The 19757-nt window shown below is 38.7% G+C and overlaps 1 protein-coding gene across 4 annotated transcripts in view; it reads left to right on the top strand.

Annotated features, from left to right (window-relative positions):
• The first annotated feature begins 440 nt into the window (after positions 1 to 440).
• The window catches only part of nfic (nuclear factor I C), a 77847-nt gene continuing 58530 nt past the window's right edge, over positions 441 to 19757 (top strand). For 2 of the 4 annotated variants that reach the window (XM_012954800.3, XM_004911032.4), the window contains exon 1: positions 7703 to 8151. In XM_012954800.3, the coding sequence (XP_012810254.1) occupies positions 8122 to 8151 (30 nt within the window). In that variant the 5' untranslated portion in view covers positions 7703 to 8121. Of the gene's footprint in view, positions 712 to 7700; positions 8152 to 19757 lie in introns of those variants that run through there. The other 2 variants (XM_002938820.5, XR_001925166.2) reach the window with 2 other exon arrangements.

Below are 19757 nucleotides of genomic sequence, written 5' to 3'. Positions count from 1 at the left end.
AGTGAGCTTGAAGTGGGGGTTATACCTTATAGAAGGAGGATATATGAAATAGAAAATAAGAGGGAGAGATAGCTGGTTGGGGTTGTGTAAAAAACAGAAAGAGTAATTTTGAAGAAAATGTAAAAGAAGCGCAGGATAAAGTAAAAATTAAACAGATATAAGGAAATGACAGTGCAGATAGGGGCGGGCTGTACATTTATAGCAACTGCAGCATCAAATCTTAAAAAAAAATAAATGATCTTGGTTACAGTGCCAATTCACTATTATTTGGTGCAGGGTATCTTATATAAGGGTGGGAGGAGTATACACATATTTATGTGTGTTCAGGGGAATCTTTGAAGAAATGGCATTAGAGTTTGAGGTTATTTTATAACAGTTTTTGAGAGGGTGTCCTCTAGGATTCAGCAAGCTGCATTCAGTAATTGTCTAGCTGGAGCAGTGGGGAGGGCAGCCTGGAATCACACACACTATGTTACTCAGCATTTTATTCCCCGCGCCACGGAGAAGAGACAGGGGAATGGGGGACCCGCAATAGCATCTGACATAAGGGAAATTGAGACTGCCAACTCCTCCCCGCCACTCTGGGCACCAGGGATGGAGCCGGCTACAACATGGGAAACCCTTAATATGACTCGCCAAGCAGCACCAGTCTGATTGTGGATTGCACTGACTTTTTAGCAGGCACTGTGATTGTGCAGCACCGTGACCATGGTAGGTTACTATGAGTGCATTATATTGCGGGAGGGGTGGGGATCCAGGGGCTCACATGATGAACATCTAAAATGCTCAGTTTTGGGTCAAAAGAAATGAAAGCAAATTATGATTTTTGCAGATGTGTGCTTCTGCAGCTGTTCTTGGACTACAAGTTCCAGCATCCTTCAACCGTAAGGTTGCTGCTTGGACTTGTAGCTCAAAAACAACTGGAGGGCCGATAATTAAACATCCCCGACCTCGCTTCCTGATCTTGCATATATAATATGGGTGAGTTATTGTGGGGGTGCCATTTTATATTTATCTCCCACATATATTAAAGGAATGACCCCCCTTCACCCTTCCTATGCGCTGCTTTATAGTAGAGGAGGGGAATTTAGGACAAGGGGGTGGGGAGATTTTTACTTGAACGTACAAGAGGCAGGAGCTGGGTAAAAATGGCCGAGTAGGAAGGGGAGGGACCCATGATAGAGTACAACATGAACTTGGAAGCAAAACCGAGGAGATCAGTGCTTGGGTCGGGCAGTTATTTAGACTGGGTTGTGTTAAAGTTACAGCAGCCCAAACACAGTGGCATTTTGCTGTAAGAGTATTTGAAACTGTACAGTACTTATATCTTAGTCCAGATGTTATGACGGGGACAGTTATAAACAGTCGTGAATATCAGTGTATTGCACTCTAGCAGTTTAGAATATCACTACATAGTGCTCTAGCTTAGAGAATGACATAGTTATTATGGCTACTAGCAAACATAGTGCCCATTGGGCAATTATAGATTTTTCTTGTTTGACAATTTTGATATATAAATAAATATCTGTGTGCATACACGATTGCCCATGAACACTACTGTTGCTAATAATGTTTTACAAATGTTAGCAATATTGAAGATCAAAAGTAGAAGGAATGACAATATTTTTAGTTAGAAAGATTTTGGCAGCAAGGCAGAAAAATGAGCCATTTCCAAAGTACCATATAATGTTGCACTTCTTCTATGAACTTATGACATTCAATAGATTCATACTAGAGCTGAGTAGCATACCTGTCTTTGAGAATGGGAGTCCACCCACCATAACAACCATATTGTGCCCCTCAAGCTTTCACAACAAGCACAGTGGCTCACCTGTTTTCAAGAGTGGGAGTCCAGCCCCCCTTGACAACCACAGTGTGCCCCTCAAGCATTTCATGACAGGCACAGTGTTGCCCCCCAGCATTTCACAACAGACAAAATGTTCCTCCCCCCAGCATTTCACAACACACACAGTATGACCCTAAGCATTCCACAACAGGCACAGTGTGCCCCACAAGTGTTTCACAAAAAGACTCAGTGTATCCCCCAGTATTTCAGAACAGGCGCAATGTACCCCACCCCACCAGTTTCTCAACAGACACAGTATGGCCCTCAGCATTTCATGAAAGGCACTCTGTGCCCCCCTCCTGCATTTCACAGCAGGCACTGTGTGCCCCCCCCCCCCCCAGTCATTCACAGCAGGTATATCATGACCCTAACATAATGTGGCCCCCACGTTTCACATCAGGCACAGTGTGGTCGCCCTCATGGCACTGGTACAGTAGCAACAGCTAAGGTTTAATGATAGATATAGCTCACTCAACCATTATTTCTTTTACAATTTTATAGTGGGGAATTCAGGCTCTATTGTACTGCAGGACTGCTAGATGTAAGGACATGCAGGTGAAGGGTTAAAGACAGTGAGCAGATGAGAGATGTAAACTGGAGAGCTGTGGGAGAGACACAGCTGCTGGCAGGAGACACAGGCAGGGGGAGTGGCAGGAGACACAGGCAGGGGGAGGGGCATAGAGCAAGGCAGTACAGAAACAGACCATAATTGTACGGAAGCAGACCGTAATTAAACTCATGCTTGCAGAGTTTGACTGTATCTGCCCCATCATCACACCTCATTACTGTCTGTTCTCCCTGCGCTGAAGCAATAACATGATTTTTTTGGGTGCATATTACATTACCGTCCATATCAAGGTACTTGAAAAGCTGCTTTACTCCCTTGCGCAACTCCTGACCCACCGATACTTTGATATATGCAAACAAAAAAGGGATACAAATTTAGCCCCACTTCCTACCCTCTCTTTATTCTGACAGCAATGAATAGATGCTTCCAGTTACCTGGCAACAGAGCAACTTCCTGATTGTATTTTAGCATGCGCATATTAATCTGCTTGCAGCTTTACATGGGCGGCACTGAGCGAGTGTGTTATCATTCAGCAGCTGCATCTGTCGCGCATGTGTGTCGGTGTCACTGCTGTCGCTTCTATTGATTGGTCTGAAGTTGCAGGTTTTCTAAACCCTCCATAGGCACCTTCTGCACGTGTGAAAACCCTATATTAATATATATATATATATATAAGGATAAGTAAACAGTAGTGTCTTACCTGCTGTAGTTAAAAGAAATATCTAACACAGTAAAACAGTAACCATTCACCACAGATGCTCACATGTTGCAACTCTACATGAACCTGAAGACTCTAATGAAGCCAAGGAATTGCATCTCAACTAATACAGTTTAAATAGTTTCAATTACACATGCAGATACAAATCACCATTTTTTAAATCTACAATGGAGTATAGTGAGAATTTCACCATAGTAGTGGGAGCTTGCTAAGTATCGTCCATCGCAACATACACCCATATACTGTATGTACACAGATTGGCATCCATTTTGGCAAACACCATGCTATTTCCAGTGCACATTTTTCATATTGTAGTTGTGTGTGCATTGCGTCACTTATTGGTAATAATAGGACAGATTCAGTTTGACGAGAAAAGCATATCTCTTAATTCAATTCTAATGTACTTATAGAGCCAGATTCAATTCAGTGAGAAAAGCTTACTGTTTATTACTTAACATTTCTATTAAAATATATGGGAAAAACCTGGAACTGAATAAGGAGATATGTTTTCTCTCCTAAAATTGAATCTCATCCATAAATTTTCACATGATAAACCATAAAATAATGTTTTCATGTTTTCATGGAATTGAATTTGGCCTGAAGTGCCATTTGGCACAAGTATGTATGTATGTATGTATATCTTTATAAAGCACTACTTATGTATGCAGCGCTGTACAGTAGAATACATTAATACAAACAGGGGGTTATTAAGATAATAGATAAATACAAAGTATTGCAATAAATACAAATAAATAAAAGAGATAGTTGCAATAAGATAAGAGTCAAAGACACAAGAGGATGGAGGTCCCTGCCCCGTAGAGCTTACAATCTATATGGGAGGGTAACTTACAAACACAAGTAGGCAAAAATAAATGCTGTAGGTCACAGTGGGTGACATTACAATATGTGCTAGTTTCCAGATCAGGTGCGAGTGCTCCAAAAGGTAGTCTTTAATTTTAGTTTTAAAAAGACTGAAGGAGGATTCTCTCCGGAGGAAATCAGGGGAGGGCATTCCAAATGTAAGGGGCAGCTCTGCGAGGAACGAAGGAGTCGGCCAGGAACGTATAGAGACACAGGGGAAGAGATGTAGTGAGGAGCAGAGGAATTGAGGGCTTTGAAGGTTAAGAGAAGGATTTTGTAAGATATTCTTTGTTTAATAGGAAGCCACAATAAGGACTGAACTCTCCTGGATGAGAGGAGGAGAGTTCTGGCAGCAGTATTTAATATAGACTGTAGGGGGGAAAGATGGGAGTTAGGGAGGCCGATCAGTAGCAGGTTACAGTAAAAAAAAAAACCCCAAAAAAACTACTACACAGAGGATTCTCTTCATACACCACATTCCTTCTCGATACACCTTCAATGCCCTTCTCATGTTGGAGAGAGCACTAGCAGAGTGCTAGCAGCCCTTAAGAGGGCCTCCTCTGTCTCAGTACAGCTCCACTAGGTTCCACCAAACTTAATCCTGAATGCTCCAGTTACCTAACTGGCACACAATCACCTGGAGCTTTTCCCCAAATACTCATTCCTCCTCAGGACAACATCCTGTCCTTGCAGGCTAACCTGGCTAGCTCTCACTCTTAGAGCTAGCTGATACTAGAGCTTCTAACTCACTCTCTAGCCCTAACAAGGTAAAGCCTACTACCTGGTATGGCACTGCAGATGTCTGTACTGCCTGCTGATGGTCTTATGCCAAAGAGAAGGTTTTTGGCTCTGCATTTCTGTATATCAGCTCCTGAAGAGGAATTACCATACAGGCCAACCTTAAAGGAGAAGGAAAGTAATTTTGACATTTTACTGCCAATACATTTGCCATATTAGTGCCACTTAGAACGCTATAGTTATTCAGAAGAAAGCTTTACTATGTAAAGCTTAAAGAGCCCTGGAAGCTCCCTCCGATAGCCATTTTAGCTTGGTCTTCGTAGCTTCCAGCTGCAGTTATAGCCTTTGGAAGCTCAGATCACACATTCCTAAGGGAGGGGGGGAGTAAGTTATTATGCATTTTTATGGGAGGAGGGAGCAGGGGAAGGGAGGGGGAGAGAGGGGAGAACTAAGCAGACTCATGCCCAAACCTGAAGGAGCCCTAAATTAGAGAAAGAAAGAACTGAAGAACATGTTCCCAAAAAAGGAGACAAGAAATCCTGTGTTTATTTTGACAGAGTGCAGCATGTATGTGAGTGCTTATGGCTGTATTTACATAGACCTTTCTAATAAAGCTTTGTTTTTGTCTTTCCTTCTCCTTTAGGGCTCTGGCACCATTAGTCGCCCGCGACAAATGTCCCTGTTCGCGGGCGACTAATCTCCCCGTGTGCCAGAGCCCTTAAGGGTAAAGACACTCGGAGCTACTAGTAGCAGCTACTTGTCATGGCTACAGAAATAGACAATGCTGATCATTTACCGCTTATTTGTCACTACGTGTGTGTTAGAAGAAGCTATTCTCAGTATTGTCTATTGCAGGGTATTTTCTGGCATTTAGTGCCATGACACGTAGCTCCTACTAAGTAGCTCCATGTGTCTTCACCCTTAGGACTGGAACCACATGCTGGCTGTACTGAAAATGGCCTATTCACAGTTTAAACAAAATATATATTTTACCTCCTTACAAACACCAGGCACCCTTTTATCCATGGGCCCCAAGTGAAATGTAAATAAGCCCTATGGACTGTAAATCCACCACAGGGTGTTGTTACCTTAGCCATTTTTTTTATATCTTGCTAGTTTTTTGGCTTACTTAATATTACATTATCAGTTTGGTAAATTAACTTCAGTGCTTGAGTTATGAGTGTGTAAGTAAAGTTTCTACCCCTTTGCTTGATGTTTTATACTTCTGCAAGAAATATATAATTTTAAATATTTTAATATATCATTCCGGGGGGGATGTTTTGTTTGTAGTTTGATGTAAATACTATATTTGCTTTCTGTCAGTACAGCACTCTTGCCCAATTTGTGTGTATAATTTTATTCTCTGCCACCTCCAAACACGCAAAAGGGTTGATTCACTAAAGTGCGATAACGCTTATCGCATGCTTTTTGCATTAAAATTGCAGCGAAAAAACACGCGATTAACTAAAGTATTATCGCATGTGTTAAGTCGCATATCGCGTGCGTTAAATAGCGTTCAACCAAATGCATTAATTTTAACTCATTGTGTTAATTAGCGCGCAGAAATAATACTAACGCATGATTTACAAACACTTAATGCACTAAATATCGCATTAGTCTGGGGCAGGTGGTAATTATAGAAAAGTACAGTTCATGAGCTTTTGGCAACACAATATGGACTTTGCAGTGTTATTTATTCAAGTATGTGTTGGCCCTAGAGTGATGTAGCCTCCAGTTTGCAGGGAAATGGTCATTTTCAGAAAGTAGTTTTCCGAAAGTGATAGCGTTTTTTCACACACGGTGACAATTTGTGCGCGCTGCATCAAATACACAAAAATAGTCTTTGCGACTTAACGCAAACAGCATTGCGTCTAAATTAACGCAAGTATCCTTTTAGTGAATCGTACGTTAAGGCGCGAAAAATAAGACGCAATAAAATTTTTAACGCATGCTATAAATAGCGCTTGTTTTATCGCACTTTAGTGAATCAACCTTAAAGAGTCTTCTCATACTCCCACATACTCCCTTAGGGGCTAAATGTAAAAATATGGCCCCTTTAAAAGGGCCACTGACTCGGTCTGGAGGGGACAAAACCAGAGCTAATATCGTATATGACCAACTTAATTTAATGGGTGCTTAGTATGAAGCACAGCAGTACTGCACAGACTATAAATGTTATACTTTTTCTGTTAACCTGCCACACTTAGCTAAAGGTTTTATTTTGTTTATTCCATTCGTTTAATTGTTTTGTTAAATACAGTGGCAAAAGATACACACACATATATATATATGTATAGTTTATGTTTATTCTGTACTGATGTACACGCTGTTGCAGTCAGCAAGTTTTAAATGACAGTATCTTTTGTTTTGGCACTTTGACAACACTGAGATGTGTTTTGTAAAGTACAGCCTGTGCTTGCTTGCTGTTAGCTGTTTTCGCAAGTCGCTCTAAAACCACTTCCTTTCTTAGTCTAAAATATAAACACAAAAATACCTATATATATATTAATATATAACGTCTTGTATTCAATTATATGCTGTACCGTTAGGGGTAGAAATGATTACGATTCATTAATGAAAAGTATAAATATATGCAGTAAACGAATGTGTTTACATTTTAAACAAAGAAATACAAGACTATTTTAGGTTTTTAGCATATTTTTCAATCTAAAAGGCTTTCATTGCCAGAAGAAATAATATATTTTATGATAATATATCTTGCAGACTTTGCAGACATCCTGGCATACGCCCAAAAGTATTGGCAGTTGTTAACCAGTGCATTGCCAAACAGATCTTGTAATAACTCATGCTGAATTAAACACCCTCTCTTTCCCATCATTGTATTTTCTCCCTCCAAGTGTGGATACTACTACAACTTTAAAAGGATGTCATTTTATATCTTTTTTTTTTTGTTAATGTAGGATGGGCCTGATGTAGGACGTCATCGCCTTTTCTCCTCCTACCCCCTCCTTTCCACTCTCTTTTTTTTTCCTCTCTTTTTTAATTCTACCGTTCCTCTGCTCATTTTCCTAATGGAACCCAATTCACAAAGTTGCCTTCCACCTCCCTGTATGGATGCCTTATTTTTAGGGATTGTATTAGGTTGGCAGGATTTTTAAATATATCTACCAACGATATTGGATGTGTCTGAAATTCCTGGAGAAGCTATATCCTTTATATCTATATAGATATATAGTCATATATTATTATAATTGTGCGTGTTTGGCATTTAAATGAGGATTTTGTGGGATTTCTCTCTCTTTTTTAAATCAAGAAGACAGAAAGTTGGATGTCGGATCTTACAAGGAGAGAAGAGTATACTCCCTCTGTTTTTATCTGTTTAACTTTGTGCATGTAACTGTGGAATAAAAGAGGATCTCCTTTTCAAGCATGTATGCATCACCTTTATGTCTGACACAGGTAAAGTGGTTTAAATTGATTTTCTACTAGTTTCTCTAATGGTTTCGTTCTCCTTTTTGCTATTAGCTGTATTCACTTGGCTCCATGCTAAGAGAGGTGTTCGATTGTAATGATCATAATTTAATAGATTAAACATTTAGGCATATGTCTTTTTCTGTTTAAAATTCATAAGGGGTGCATGGTGATTTTGAGCAAACTTTGTAACATTTTGGAATAATATTAAAAGATTTGGGGAGCGAGTAACTGGTTTAGGCTTTTAAGGAAGTGCTTTTGTCCTTAAAAGAGGTTACAGTTAACCAGTTGTTTGTCTTTTTCTATGCCAGCACTAAACATATTTTGTTATTGTAATGAAGGTTTTAAAGGTTTTCTGGTGTTTTAATATATTTTATGCTAGTTTATGCAGCGTCTTGCTGCCCATCCTTTGCTACGAAAAAAAGTCACATGTCTTGCCCCGCACCCGCTGGCCCATCCCTTGCCCAACACCCTTTCTTTTGCCCGCTCTTTTTTCGGGGACATTTTAACGGTTTAAAATATTACATTTGATATATGTATGCACAAATATGGTGTCCGCGATTTCACCAGATTTTCTTTTAGGGGTTCAGGGGTGCTCTGTAGTTGCTCTTACAAAGCAATAAATAAGTGTTTGTGGAACTGTGCTTAAGTTGTTGTGGCGTATCCTCAGTGTTACTCCCTGGGGTGCTGAGTAACTGTAGGGTGGATCTTGTTAAACAAAGATAATAACCCTTTTTATGCCAAATGACAAACTGTTGCATTTCGTGTTAATATTATGCTAAGGCACTTGAACTGTTAAACAAAACATTAATTGAAGGAAAGGATAGGCCTGTTGTGACCTTGGCTTGGGATATTAATACAGCCTAATTGAAGTTGCTGTTGCAAGAGTGTTGCGATGTATAAATAACTAGATACAGGTAAAGGGTCTATTATTTGGAATGCTTGGAACCTGGGATTTTCTACTCAAAATCACGTAAATAAACCCAATAGTATCGTTTTGCCACAAATATGGATTTATGCAGCTCAGCTAGAATCAACTACAACGTACTGTTTTATTATTACACAGAAAGGAAAAGTAGAATTATTTGCTTAAAATGGACTCTATGTGAGATGGCCTTCCCGTAATTTGGAGCTTTCCGGATAACAGGGTTCTGGGATAATAGATCCCATACCTGTATACTTGTAATTCCAATATGAATTTCTATAAAGGCCGGAGGAGAAGGAGCATATGGATGTTTTTTTTAGTATTCTCATATTAATAATATTTTTTATTGCTACTTATTAATCTCCATGCAGAATTATGTGGTGCTAGCACATGTTGTTTTAATAGCTATGCACAAGGCTGCAAACACAGTATCAAAATATTGCTATTTTAGCTAGCACAAAATTGTTTTATGTTGTCTTAATGAGAAATTATTTTACACAGTAGAATCTTTGCATATTTATTTCTTAAAATTTACAATATCAATTATATATGGCAGCCAAAGTATATACTTTATTTTTGCTTAAGATAATATGTATCCAAGGTAAATCATTAAAATATGAACATGTAGTACGCCACTTCCCTGCTCTTTACATTTCTAGCCAGCTAATGTCTACAGGACTAATTAACCGCAAATGACAAACCAACAGAGAAAAAACTTAATATTAATAAAGTAAGGAAGTCAGTCCGTAGTGAGACTCTTGACTTGTGTGCATAATCATGTGTCTGTGTACGTTTGGTGGGTTTTATGATTGGTTGCAAGCAATATTCCCTCTGAGCAAATTTAAGGCCAGCGCACACTACAAATTGTACTGTGTGTAGGGTATTTTAAACACACACATAATTTAGTACATAATTAGACCCTCCCTTTTCTCTGGGTACACAATTTCTAAATGCACGCACAAGAGATAATTATTGTGGAAACAGCCAAGGAAAAATAAGAGGAACTCTTATTTCTCATGAGTTCATGCCTTTAGTAGGGATGTCTAAAATAGGTAGGCTAGAGGTTTTTTGATTTTTTTTTTGCAGAATCTGATTTGAAGGTATCCATTCTTCATTAAAATACTGGTTATGGTTTTAAAGAGTTATGCTTTTTTTTGTCTCTCCCCCTTTTTATTCAGTTTAGCCCTGTATGTTGATAACATTGTATTCCATAACCTAAGCACGTTGCATGATATCCCTTTGTTTCAGTCACCAAGAGTAAAAGTGGCCCTCTTTGTTCAGCTAAAGCGGGTCCATAATGGAAAAAATCAGTACTATTTCTAAACCATCTAAACCTATTAATTCCAAAAAGCCTTGAACAGCTTCTGTTGCTTCTATTAAGAGCAATGGCACACGTGTCATGTTGTCTTGCCTTTTTTTTTCTTGGAAAAGAGCACAGTAACTTCATGCCAGGGATTGTCCCAAATTGCCAGCCTTTATAGATAATGGAAAATCATGATTCTAAATTTTACTTCTACACACGAGCTAAAGTTTCAGTGTCATTCATTTATTTACAATGGGTAAATTTACAAGAGTGAAGTAACTTATAGACCCCAACTAGCAATTACAATTAATCAGTCTATTACAGATACTGTATATCTTTGATATACAAATTTGCCAACCTTAGTATATAAGCAGTAGTGTTTTAAGTAAGATGCATGCAAAAGGACAAATAACAGAACAATGTCAATATTGTTACCATTTACCATGTTACCATTTAATCATACAGATCTAAAAATCTATGCAGTCTAAAAAACAGAATATATTTTTCCATATAATGCATAGGTCTGTAACACACAAATAAGTTGTGCACACAATAAATATTTACACACACACACCATTTTGCTTAGATCAGAGTACAGCAGATCTGGCATTATACAAAGCTGCTTTTGTACGTGACAGTGCTGTAAGCTGTGTTGTGTAGCTAGTAGGTCGATACGCATTTGCACCTACAAACACACAAGGCGTCCTCACATAACCTTTTTAAAAAAAAAATACCCCATTACAACTCCACCTGTTCATACTCCGGAAGTGAGACTGCAACCCCCCTCTAGATCATGCAGCCCTGCACTATATTAACCATTTCCCTGCAAGCAGTTTTCACAGGCCTGACCTAGCTTTAATGACAATCTTTTGTCTGACAGATTTGCAGAGGTTTGGAGAGATTTATATATCAGGTTAGACAATTTGTAAAAGCATTATTTGCTTTCTGCTGATTTTCTCTTCTTCCCTGGTAGGGTGTCTGAAAATGACTTCAGCTTTTTGTCTGTTTAAAAAAAGAGCCACAAATATATACATGCACTTCAAGGCACAAACATGCACTGAAATATAAACACACACTCAGTATTTATTAGCCCATTTTTAATGAATAATTAATTATCAGTAGTAATATTAAAGGGATACTTCAGTGGTACTGTATATCTTTATGACCTGATTTAATTTTTTTCCCCTAATGCCTCATTTTGATACTATAGCTGCCTAAACGTCTAGACCTGACCCACTCAGGAACACTGAAAGCATAATTGCTAACCATTTTTCATTGTCCACTGAGCAGGCCAACGGGAATTTGAAACCCCAAAAACTGTGTGTTTTGAGGAGAAATATGTCATTCTTAGGAAACTGGATTCTCTTAATTCCACAGACTATAAGGCTGATGCCACACCAGGCGTAGGGCTGATTTTTTCGGCAAGCGGAAAAACGCTTGCCAAAAATTCAGCCCTACGCCTGCTACTTGTGCCTGCACCCGAATGAATGGGATACGCTTGGGTGAAGGCACAAGTAGCCGATATACGCATGAAAACGCGAGAGAATGCAAAGTCTCGCGTTTTCATGCGTATATCGGCTACTTGTGCCTTCACCCGAGCGTATCCCATTCATTCGGGTGCAGGCACAAGTAGCAGGCGTAGGGCTGAATTTTCGGCAAGCGTTTTTCCGCTTGCCGAAAAAATCAGCCCTACGCCTGGTGTGGCATCAGCCTAAATGTATGCCATAAAGTGTTAAGGTTAATTGGGCACCTGCTCAATTGTGAAACCTCTGCACAAAATGTAAAGATTAATTATCTTAATCAAGCCCTTAGAATGTAAGCCTTTAATGCCACAGCCCTTATTATATCCAGCTCTGTATGATACTTTAATGCTCATTTACTAATGAAAAGCACAGCTAGGCAAAGGTGTTCCCATCACTTTGAAGAACACATTGCACTTGCACCCTAATAAGTGTCACTTACTTTTACATTTACTGCATATACACACACAGGGTCACTATCATAAGGAACAGATATGAGTCAACTCAGAGGCCCCATTATATTGGCCCAAATAGGGCACTGACTGAGTGGATGCGGAACATGGTCTGACATGACTTATTTAGGTGAGCTAATATGTGGGAGGACCAACCCAAATGAACAAAGAATTTAAAAAGTCGACATGTAAGCACATGCATTTTTGCACTTTCTTTCTGTTTCTGTATAAAGTTTTTGTTAATGAAACCAGTGTGAGTGCTAATCACTCTATATAGAGTCAATGCTTTTATTTTGGTTATTATTTGGTTATTTGAAATTCACATGGAGCCATGTACTTCATTTCCCAGGGTGCTACAGCCATGTGACCTGTTCTGAAAAGCTTCAGTCACACTTTACTGCTGCGCTGCAAGTTGTAGTGATATCACCCTCAACTCACTTTTTCCCCCAGCAGCTGTTCAGCAGAACAATTGGAAGGTAGCAGCTCCCAGTAGATATGAGAATAGCACTCAATAGTAAGAAATCCAAATCTGGCTTGCGACACCTCCAGTTACATGGGAGTAGGAGAAACAATAGGTGATCTGAAAGCTCAGACTCAGGCACAATGCACTTAGATGGCTGTCTACATACCAGTACAACTAAAAAAAAAAATTTTTTGGTTCAAAAATCATGACAGTATCCCTTTAAGTATTGCATTGCGGTTGTATGTTTGTGCCTATAAAACATACACTGCACAGTGAGGCTAGTGGAACTATGATTTTGACCACAAATCTAACTGTGTAAACATTTAAAAAAAAGTTGTATTGCTTTGATTAGCAGTGTTGTGTTCTTGATTACTTGTTTTTGGCCTAAAAATTGTTTGTTCGGTATTTTCATTTTGGGTCCTCTACATACCACATAGTTTTGTAATCCTACACATACTGGGTATGAAATTTAGAAGATAAGGTTATGTGGAACATAATATCCATAAGTACAGTGAGAATAGTGCAATTTCAAATGCAATCACCATGTTTTTTTCCCACAGTGCATTGTTTTCTCCAGAATTTTGGCAGCACTGTTACAAAGGGGTGATACTTGATGCAATTTTGCTGCGCCTACCACAGTTGTGTCCGATTTCCCAAAATTAGTGCTTGTTAATTTGTGTTTTGTTACAAAGCAGCCTTTATTGTACTGAATATATTCTAAGTCTGCCTTTCATTATTTCCAGGGTTTTGCTGGCATCATTTTCAGTGTTTGGTGTGCAAGTGACATGTGTACCCTATTCTTTTGGTGCTACTGAACTGTGGCAATTGACGCAGGGCACTTAGGGTCCTTGGAGCTACGACCACTTTCTCACCAGACAGGAAGTTATAACTTGTGCTGAACACAAATATAGGGAACTTGCAAGGATAGCATTTTGATGCAAGTTCCTTTAATGAAAGGGATTTTGCAAACAACTGACTGGAGGGAAATTGCTGGGACCATCACTGCACATGTAGATGTGAATAAGCCTTAAAGGACACAACTCCAAAAATAATTTTTTGCCTAATAAAAGAAAATGGCATTCCAAGCAACTTTCCAATGTGAATTTGTAGTGCTTTTAAAGTTATTTGTAAATGTAATTGCTATTGAAAGCTGTACTTGCTGAACTCCTGGTTGTTACTTTTTAAACAATGTTGCAAAGGTCAGTTTCCTCAAGCAAGGCAGGTCTGTCAATCTGTTGGCTCGTGTTATGTATGTATATTGCAAAGTTGCTTAAAATTATGTTTTCTTTTATTAGGCAAAAATTATATTTTGGGTTGATTTTTCCTTTAAGGTGGTGCAGAGTTTTAGAAATTTCCTAAAACTGCTAAGTTTGAAGTTGATATTGAAACACATATTTGCCATTTAAAATTTTTTTCTGGGCCAGCTTACTCTTAGGGGCAGATTTATCAAAACACGAGTTCGAATCCCGAATGGGAAAAATTCGGATTGGAAACGAAAATTTCTGAAGATCGCAAATATCACGAAAATGCTTACGGTAAAAATCATATTAGTCACGATAATATCGTATTGGTGATCCGAAAGTCACAAAATTTTCTTACCGAACGATTGTAAACAGCGGCAGAGCCTTTCCGATTTTTTTGCGCAAGCGTCCGAAAAAGTCGCGCAGGTGCGAAAACATCGACGTAAACACGCTCGGAGCGTTCAGATGAACGCTCCGAGTGTTCCTGTCTTGATAAATCTCCCCATTAGTAAGGTGAAAAAGCACAAAATGTATCTGCCAGTATACACACAAGAGATACCAAAAAAAGGGTGTAAAATTGTAGGTGTAGGTGCTTTATTGCAGCACAGCAAGATAATACTATAGGTAAATAGACAGTGGGTAGACAGAGCACTACAATGAGACATACAAGGTGTTAAGGATTTAATATCCAGGTAAATGGTCAAACAAATGATGAAAGAATATTGCTGCACTTTTATCTGAAGAGTCCACTGCAGTCCATGGGGAAGCAAGAACTGGACCTAATTAATTATAGCATGATCAGCAGAAAAAAAGGTGCCCAGAGCAGGGGTGTGATCAGACAAACATGTCATAACATAGGTGACAGCGGGCATTACAAATTCAAGTATTGCTCAGCATGGATGCTGCAGTCCTATGTGTAGTACGGTACTGCTCCTGTGCTACAGAGGACTGTGGAGAGGTAGTCGTGTGTATAAGTAATCATACTAAATAGATTAAAAAAAAAACACAGACTCAGTTTTCCTTTTAGTGGGTGGAGGTCGGCCACAGCTTTATTGAATGATACTAAACTGGTAAATGTCCTTGCCCCATTATAACCAAAATAGTAAATGCCCAGATGCCAGCCACCGCAACTGCAGTGAGCATGTAAAGTGCAATCTCTTACAACATACCCGAAAGGGCAAGGGCCAAATTAAATATACCCGCCCACAGCTGTGACAATGTAAACAAAGTATCCATAAACAAATAGTATAAAAACAAGATAATTGTGCAAGAAATAATATATACAAACTTTTTAACCAGAAGCACAAAGGAAAAAGGGGGGTGTGGGTGGGATGATCAGTCGCCATTACTGTGTGCCAGGCACGCTGCCAGGTGTATGCACATTGCTCCAGGTGAAGCAAAAGGCGGGTAAGCATCTCCTCTTTTATCTACCACCCCCCCCATAAAACCTTGCACCAATCCTGTACTCCCTCGTAGCAGCTCCCAGGGGTCCTCACTGCTCCCAGCACCTCCCCACAGTCCGAGGGACCCTTTGTTAACCACTTTGTTGCCCAAAAGGCTAGTGCTCACAATAAATATTGCCTAAATATACTGAACACCTAACCTTTCTCAAAACACAGGATTTTGCCTGTATTGGCATTCTCTTATAAAAGAGAAGTTATCAATATTCTTTTCATATCACATTATCATAATCATTTTCTCATCATGTAAACCATTAAATAGTATAATTGCCTTGCTCACTGATACATCTGTGTTGGAGTATTTATATTTTTGATTTACAGTTTGTGTGCAGTAACATTATCATGCACAGTTAAGTGGCATATGATTGCATGACTGCAGTTTCCATCTTAGCTTCAGAGAGAAGTAATTGTGTACAAAATGTAACCCAATATTTATCATACATTTATAGTTAAAGCCCCACTTTTCAGTCTAACATTTAGTGAGAGCTCAGTTACCTTAATAAAAGTTACAAATGTGTAAAAACATATAAGTAAATCTAGAGCAACTGAACTTGCTAAGTAATCATTGAAGACGTTTCACTACTCATCTGAGCAGCTTCTTCAGTTCAACTGACTGGTATGGGAAGTCCTGAGCATATAAACTCTTCTACTAATCCAATCACAATGGCACATTGTAACTCTTCAGAGAGGTGACACCTGAAACTCACAGAGGTGGGAATGCAGTGGAGTTACTTTGATAGGATTACCAAAGTATCATGCAACTCATAGAGACAGGTGTTACTTGTTAGAATTGTATGAATGGATCCAAACTGATATTAAATAAGCACACCGCTTTGTTAAATGTTAAATTGGTGTAAAAAAATATCTAGTACAGGTATGGGGCCTGTGTATGTCTTATCCAGAATTTTGGGAATTGGGGTTTTTTGGATAAGGGTTTTTTTCTGTAATTTTGAGCACCATACTTTGTCTAATAAAAAAATAATTTAAAAATGTAATAAACTCAATAGGATTGGTCTGCCTCCAATAAGGATTCATTACACTCTTGGTTAGAATAAAGCACAAGGTACTGTTTTATTATTACTGAGAAAAAAGAAACACTTTTTTAAAATGTGAATTATTTGATTAAAATAGAGTATATAGGAGATGGTCTTTCCATAATTCAGGACTTTATAGATAACCAGTTTTTAGAAAATGGATTCCATGCGTGGGAGGGGGTGGGATGAGCACAAGTATATAAACAAGTGACTCCTGTCCTCATACCTTTTAGTATGGAGTAGATGGCAGAATTTAAGGCAGCTCACAATTAGTCTTCCTTTTGTATCCTTTGTGGTTTTTGAAATTTTTACATTTTCAGTTTTTTAAAATTCTAATTATTTGGTTGCTTTGTGTTAATTATCCTAGGATCAGGAAGCAGTTTTCATTATGTAAGAAATAGCAGAACCTAAAAAAAAGACAAGAAATTAAAGATAAAAATTGCAACTTCCAATTCTACCTGGGATTTCTGTCTATATGTCAGGGTTACTAACATTATCAGTCAAAAAGGATTGAATGTGGGCATCCCTATAAGGCTAATTGGGCACGGGGCATTTTGTCATCTTGGCCCTTCTACTCCAGATCAGTGTGCTGCTATCAGCCAAGGCAATGGCAGTGAAATCGCCCCTCTCCATCTGACATGGTGGCTGTAAAAAGGGAGAGATTAGGTATTGTAGTATTATCCAAGAGGATACTGGTGACCAGTTGATAAAGTGTATCTGTGTATTCTGATGTGTCATGTGAGAGTGCAAATGCAACAAATAATAAAAGATGTATTCACTTCACATTTGAGCATGGCATTCCAGTCATGCAAGCTCACTGGTAAGACTGCAGGTAAAACATGAAGGCAGATGAGGGCTTGAGGAGTCACAGGATGCAGCTCAGGAGTAAAGGAGCGGTGTTAGCATAAATCTTTAAACAACATACACGTGGCTGTGATGTGTTTGCCATTTGGATTAATTCCTGAAGTGAATGTGTTCTATGAGTCATCATTCCACCTTCTTGCTTATTGACAATGAGGTTTTGGAGTCATTTAGAAGCCATTTGCTGGAGGTCAGAACCACTGGTAAAGCACAAAGCCAGAAGTGCCAGAAATTTGAAAATACAGGCCTGGCACTTGGTGGTGTAAATGATCTAATGTTAATTAATCCAGGATGCAGTAAAGTGCAGAACAGTAAAGTATTTTCTTCAATAGGTCAGTTATCAAAGAAAAAGTTTCTTTATGGAGAGTAATAGGTCTGACATGTTTATGGGCAGGTAATTGTACCTTATCTAATGTCTTTAGAGTCAATGAATTCTAAAGACAGTGGAGTCAGTTAAACCTATCTGCTGATGTCTCTTTTGAGAGTGTGCACAATGCACAAGTGATTTGCACTAGAAGATGTTTTTACCTATGGCCAACCCTAACCCAACCCAGCCCACTATACTGGTTTGTGTTCCTGCATCCCCTAGCTCCTTCTCTGACATCATAAGGGGCAAGTTCAAGTATAAAAACAAGTGCTGCACAAGTGGGGCTGAGAAAGTGTGAAAAGGTCAGGGACCATCTGGTCTTATAGATAATATGGCCTGCTGCCCTCCGTGTCTAGTCTCTATGGGACATTGGTTGGCCCAAACCTGCAGGACCCACAGAAAACTTGCACTGCACCATTAACAAACACTCACTCGATTTCCTTCCAATTTTCCTTTAGTCAGTGGCTGATTGTAAGGATTAATGCTATTTATCAACAATGCCATTCTACACTGCCAGGCAAAAGTTTCTGAACATTTATGTTTATAAGTATTGCAATTTAAGTGCTTATTAATGCCTCATACAGAATACAGAGTTACAGAATAGCAATTCATTTGTAAACATATTTTGAACAAATGACAAGTATCGCTGAATGAGCATCATCAGAATAGTCATTTTTGCTATGATCACAGTAGAACTTTCATGAAACTGTGGCAACATTTTTTTGTGGGAAAAAATCAGCCTTTGTATTTCTTAGCCAAAGCAAGACTTTTCATTCTGACTTGAGGTTTCTAAGTTGCTACCCGACCCTTCAGCCCTGCTTCCCAAAGTCTTCTCTGCCCTGTTGAAGTGGCCATTTTCTAATATTTGCACTCATTCAACTGTGCCTTGATCTAAACAGTCATGTTGTAGGACCAAAGATGCCAAAAGGTGAGAACATTTTATTTTACATTAAACAGTGCCTTTTTTGGTCAAGCTTTTACAAACAAACGGTTTCTTGGTAACAAGCATCTTATTTTATATGAGACAGGTTTTCATTATATAGTTCTCTAGAGACCAAGGGTGGCATTAGACCCCTGATTTTTTTTACGATACTCAAAACACAGGAAACACAGCTATTTAGTGATAGAGGTAGAAATCTTACCAAAGATTCTTTTGCAAAAAACAGCCTTAGACATTTCATACCAAGAGGGGTACTTAGTCATAGGCTCAATGCCTATGACTAAGTACCCCTCTTGGGTACTTCTCTTGGTACGAAAGGGGTAAGGCTTTTTTGGCATTTTTTGTATGGACATAATAAACTAAGCACGTTTTTACCTAAAATTGAGCTGCTTTGAAACATTTTTTGGTGATCCGGAGTGCCTACCTGAATTCTCAGTGTAAACCCTGATTTTTTTTAATTTGTGCCTTTTAAACCTAATTCACAACATGAATGCCTGCTGCCATGGCTTCAAAGCATTTTTACCAGTGTGGGGGTAACAATGCATAATGCTTAAATGTATATAAAATACTTATAAAATATTTTGGTGGTGTTGTTTTAACAAATTCTCTTATCTACTCCATCAGTCCCTTTCTTGGTACATTCTGTGGACACATTAAAAACTTAAAGTGGTGAACTTATTTAAATATATGAGAATACTGATCCATAAAGATTTTAATACATCTGAAAATCTCAGTCTTTCCCCAGTTGTTCAGTTTTGAGAGTGTGGCAAAACCTTCCCCTTTCTCTCCCAGGCAAAATTAGTAGATTTAGAATTTATTTCACTGCAGATTTATACATGTCTTAAACATAGACCTCACCTCACTATATCTTTAGTAGAAAAAAAAATTCAGATGGCAAGGACTCATTGTGGTGGAATGCCACACTGGGCAAATGTACCCTTCCTTACCTTTCTTCTGTGCTTCTAGGAATAATGTGTTTTTGTTAATGCAAATTGCTACTAACAGATAAATGTTAGAATAGTTCTACC

This window comes from Xenopus tropicalis, chromosome 1 (assembly GCF_000004195.4).
Source record: "Xenopus tropicalis strain Nigerian chromosome 1, UCB_Xtro_10.0, whole genome shotgun sequence".
Lineage (NCBI taxonomy): Eukaryota > Metazoa > Chordata > Amphibia > Anura > Pipidae > Xenopus > Xenopus tropicalis.
The sequence above is the reverse complement of the archived record's forward strand: the minus strand, read 5'-3'. Positions and strand labels throughout refer to the sequence as shown.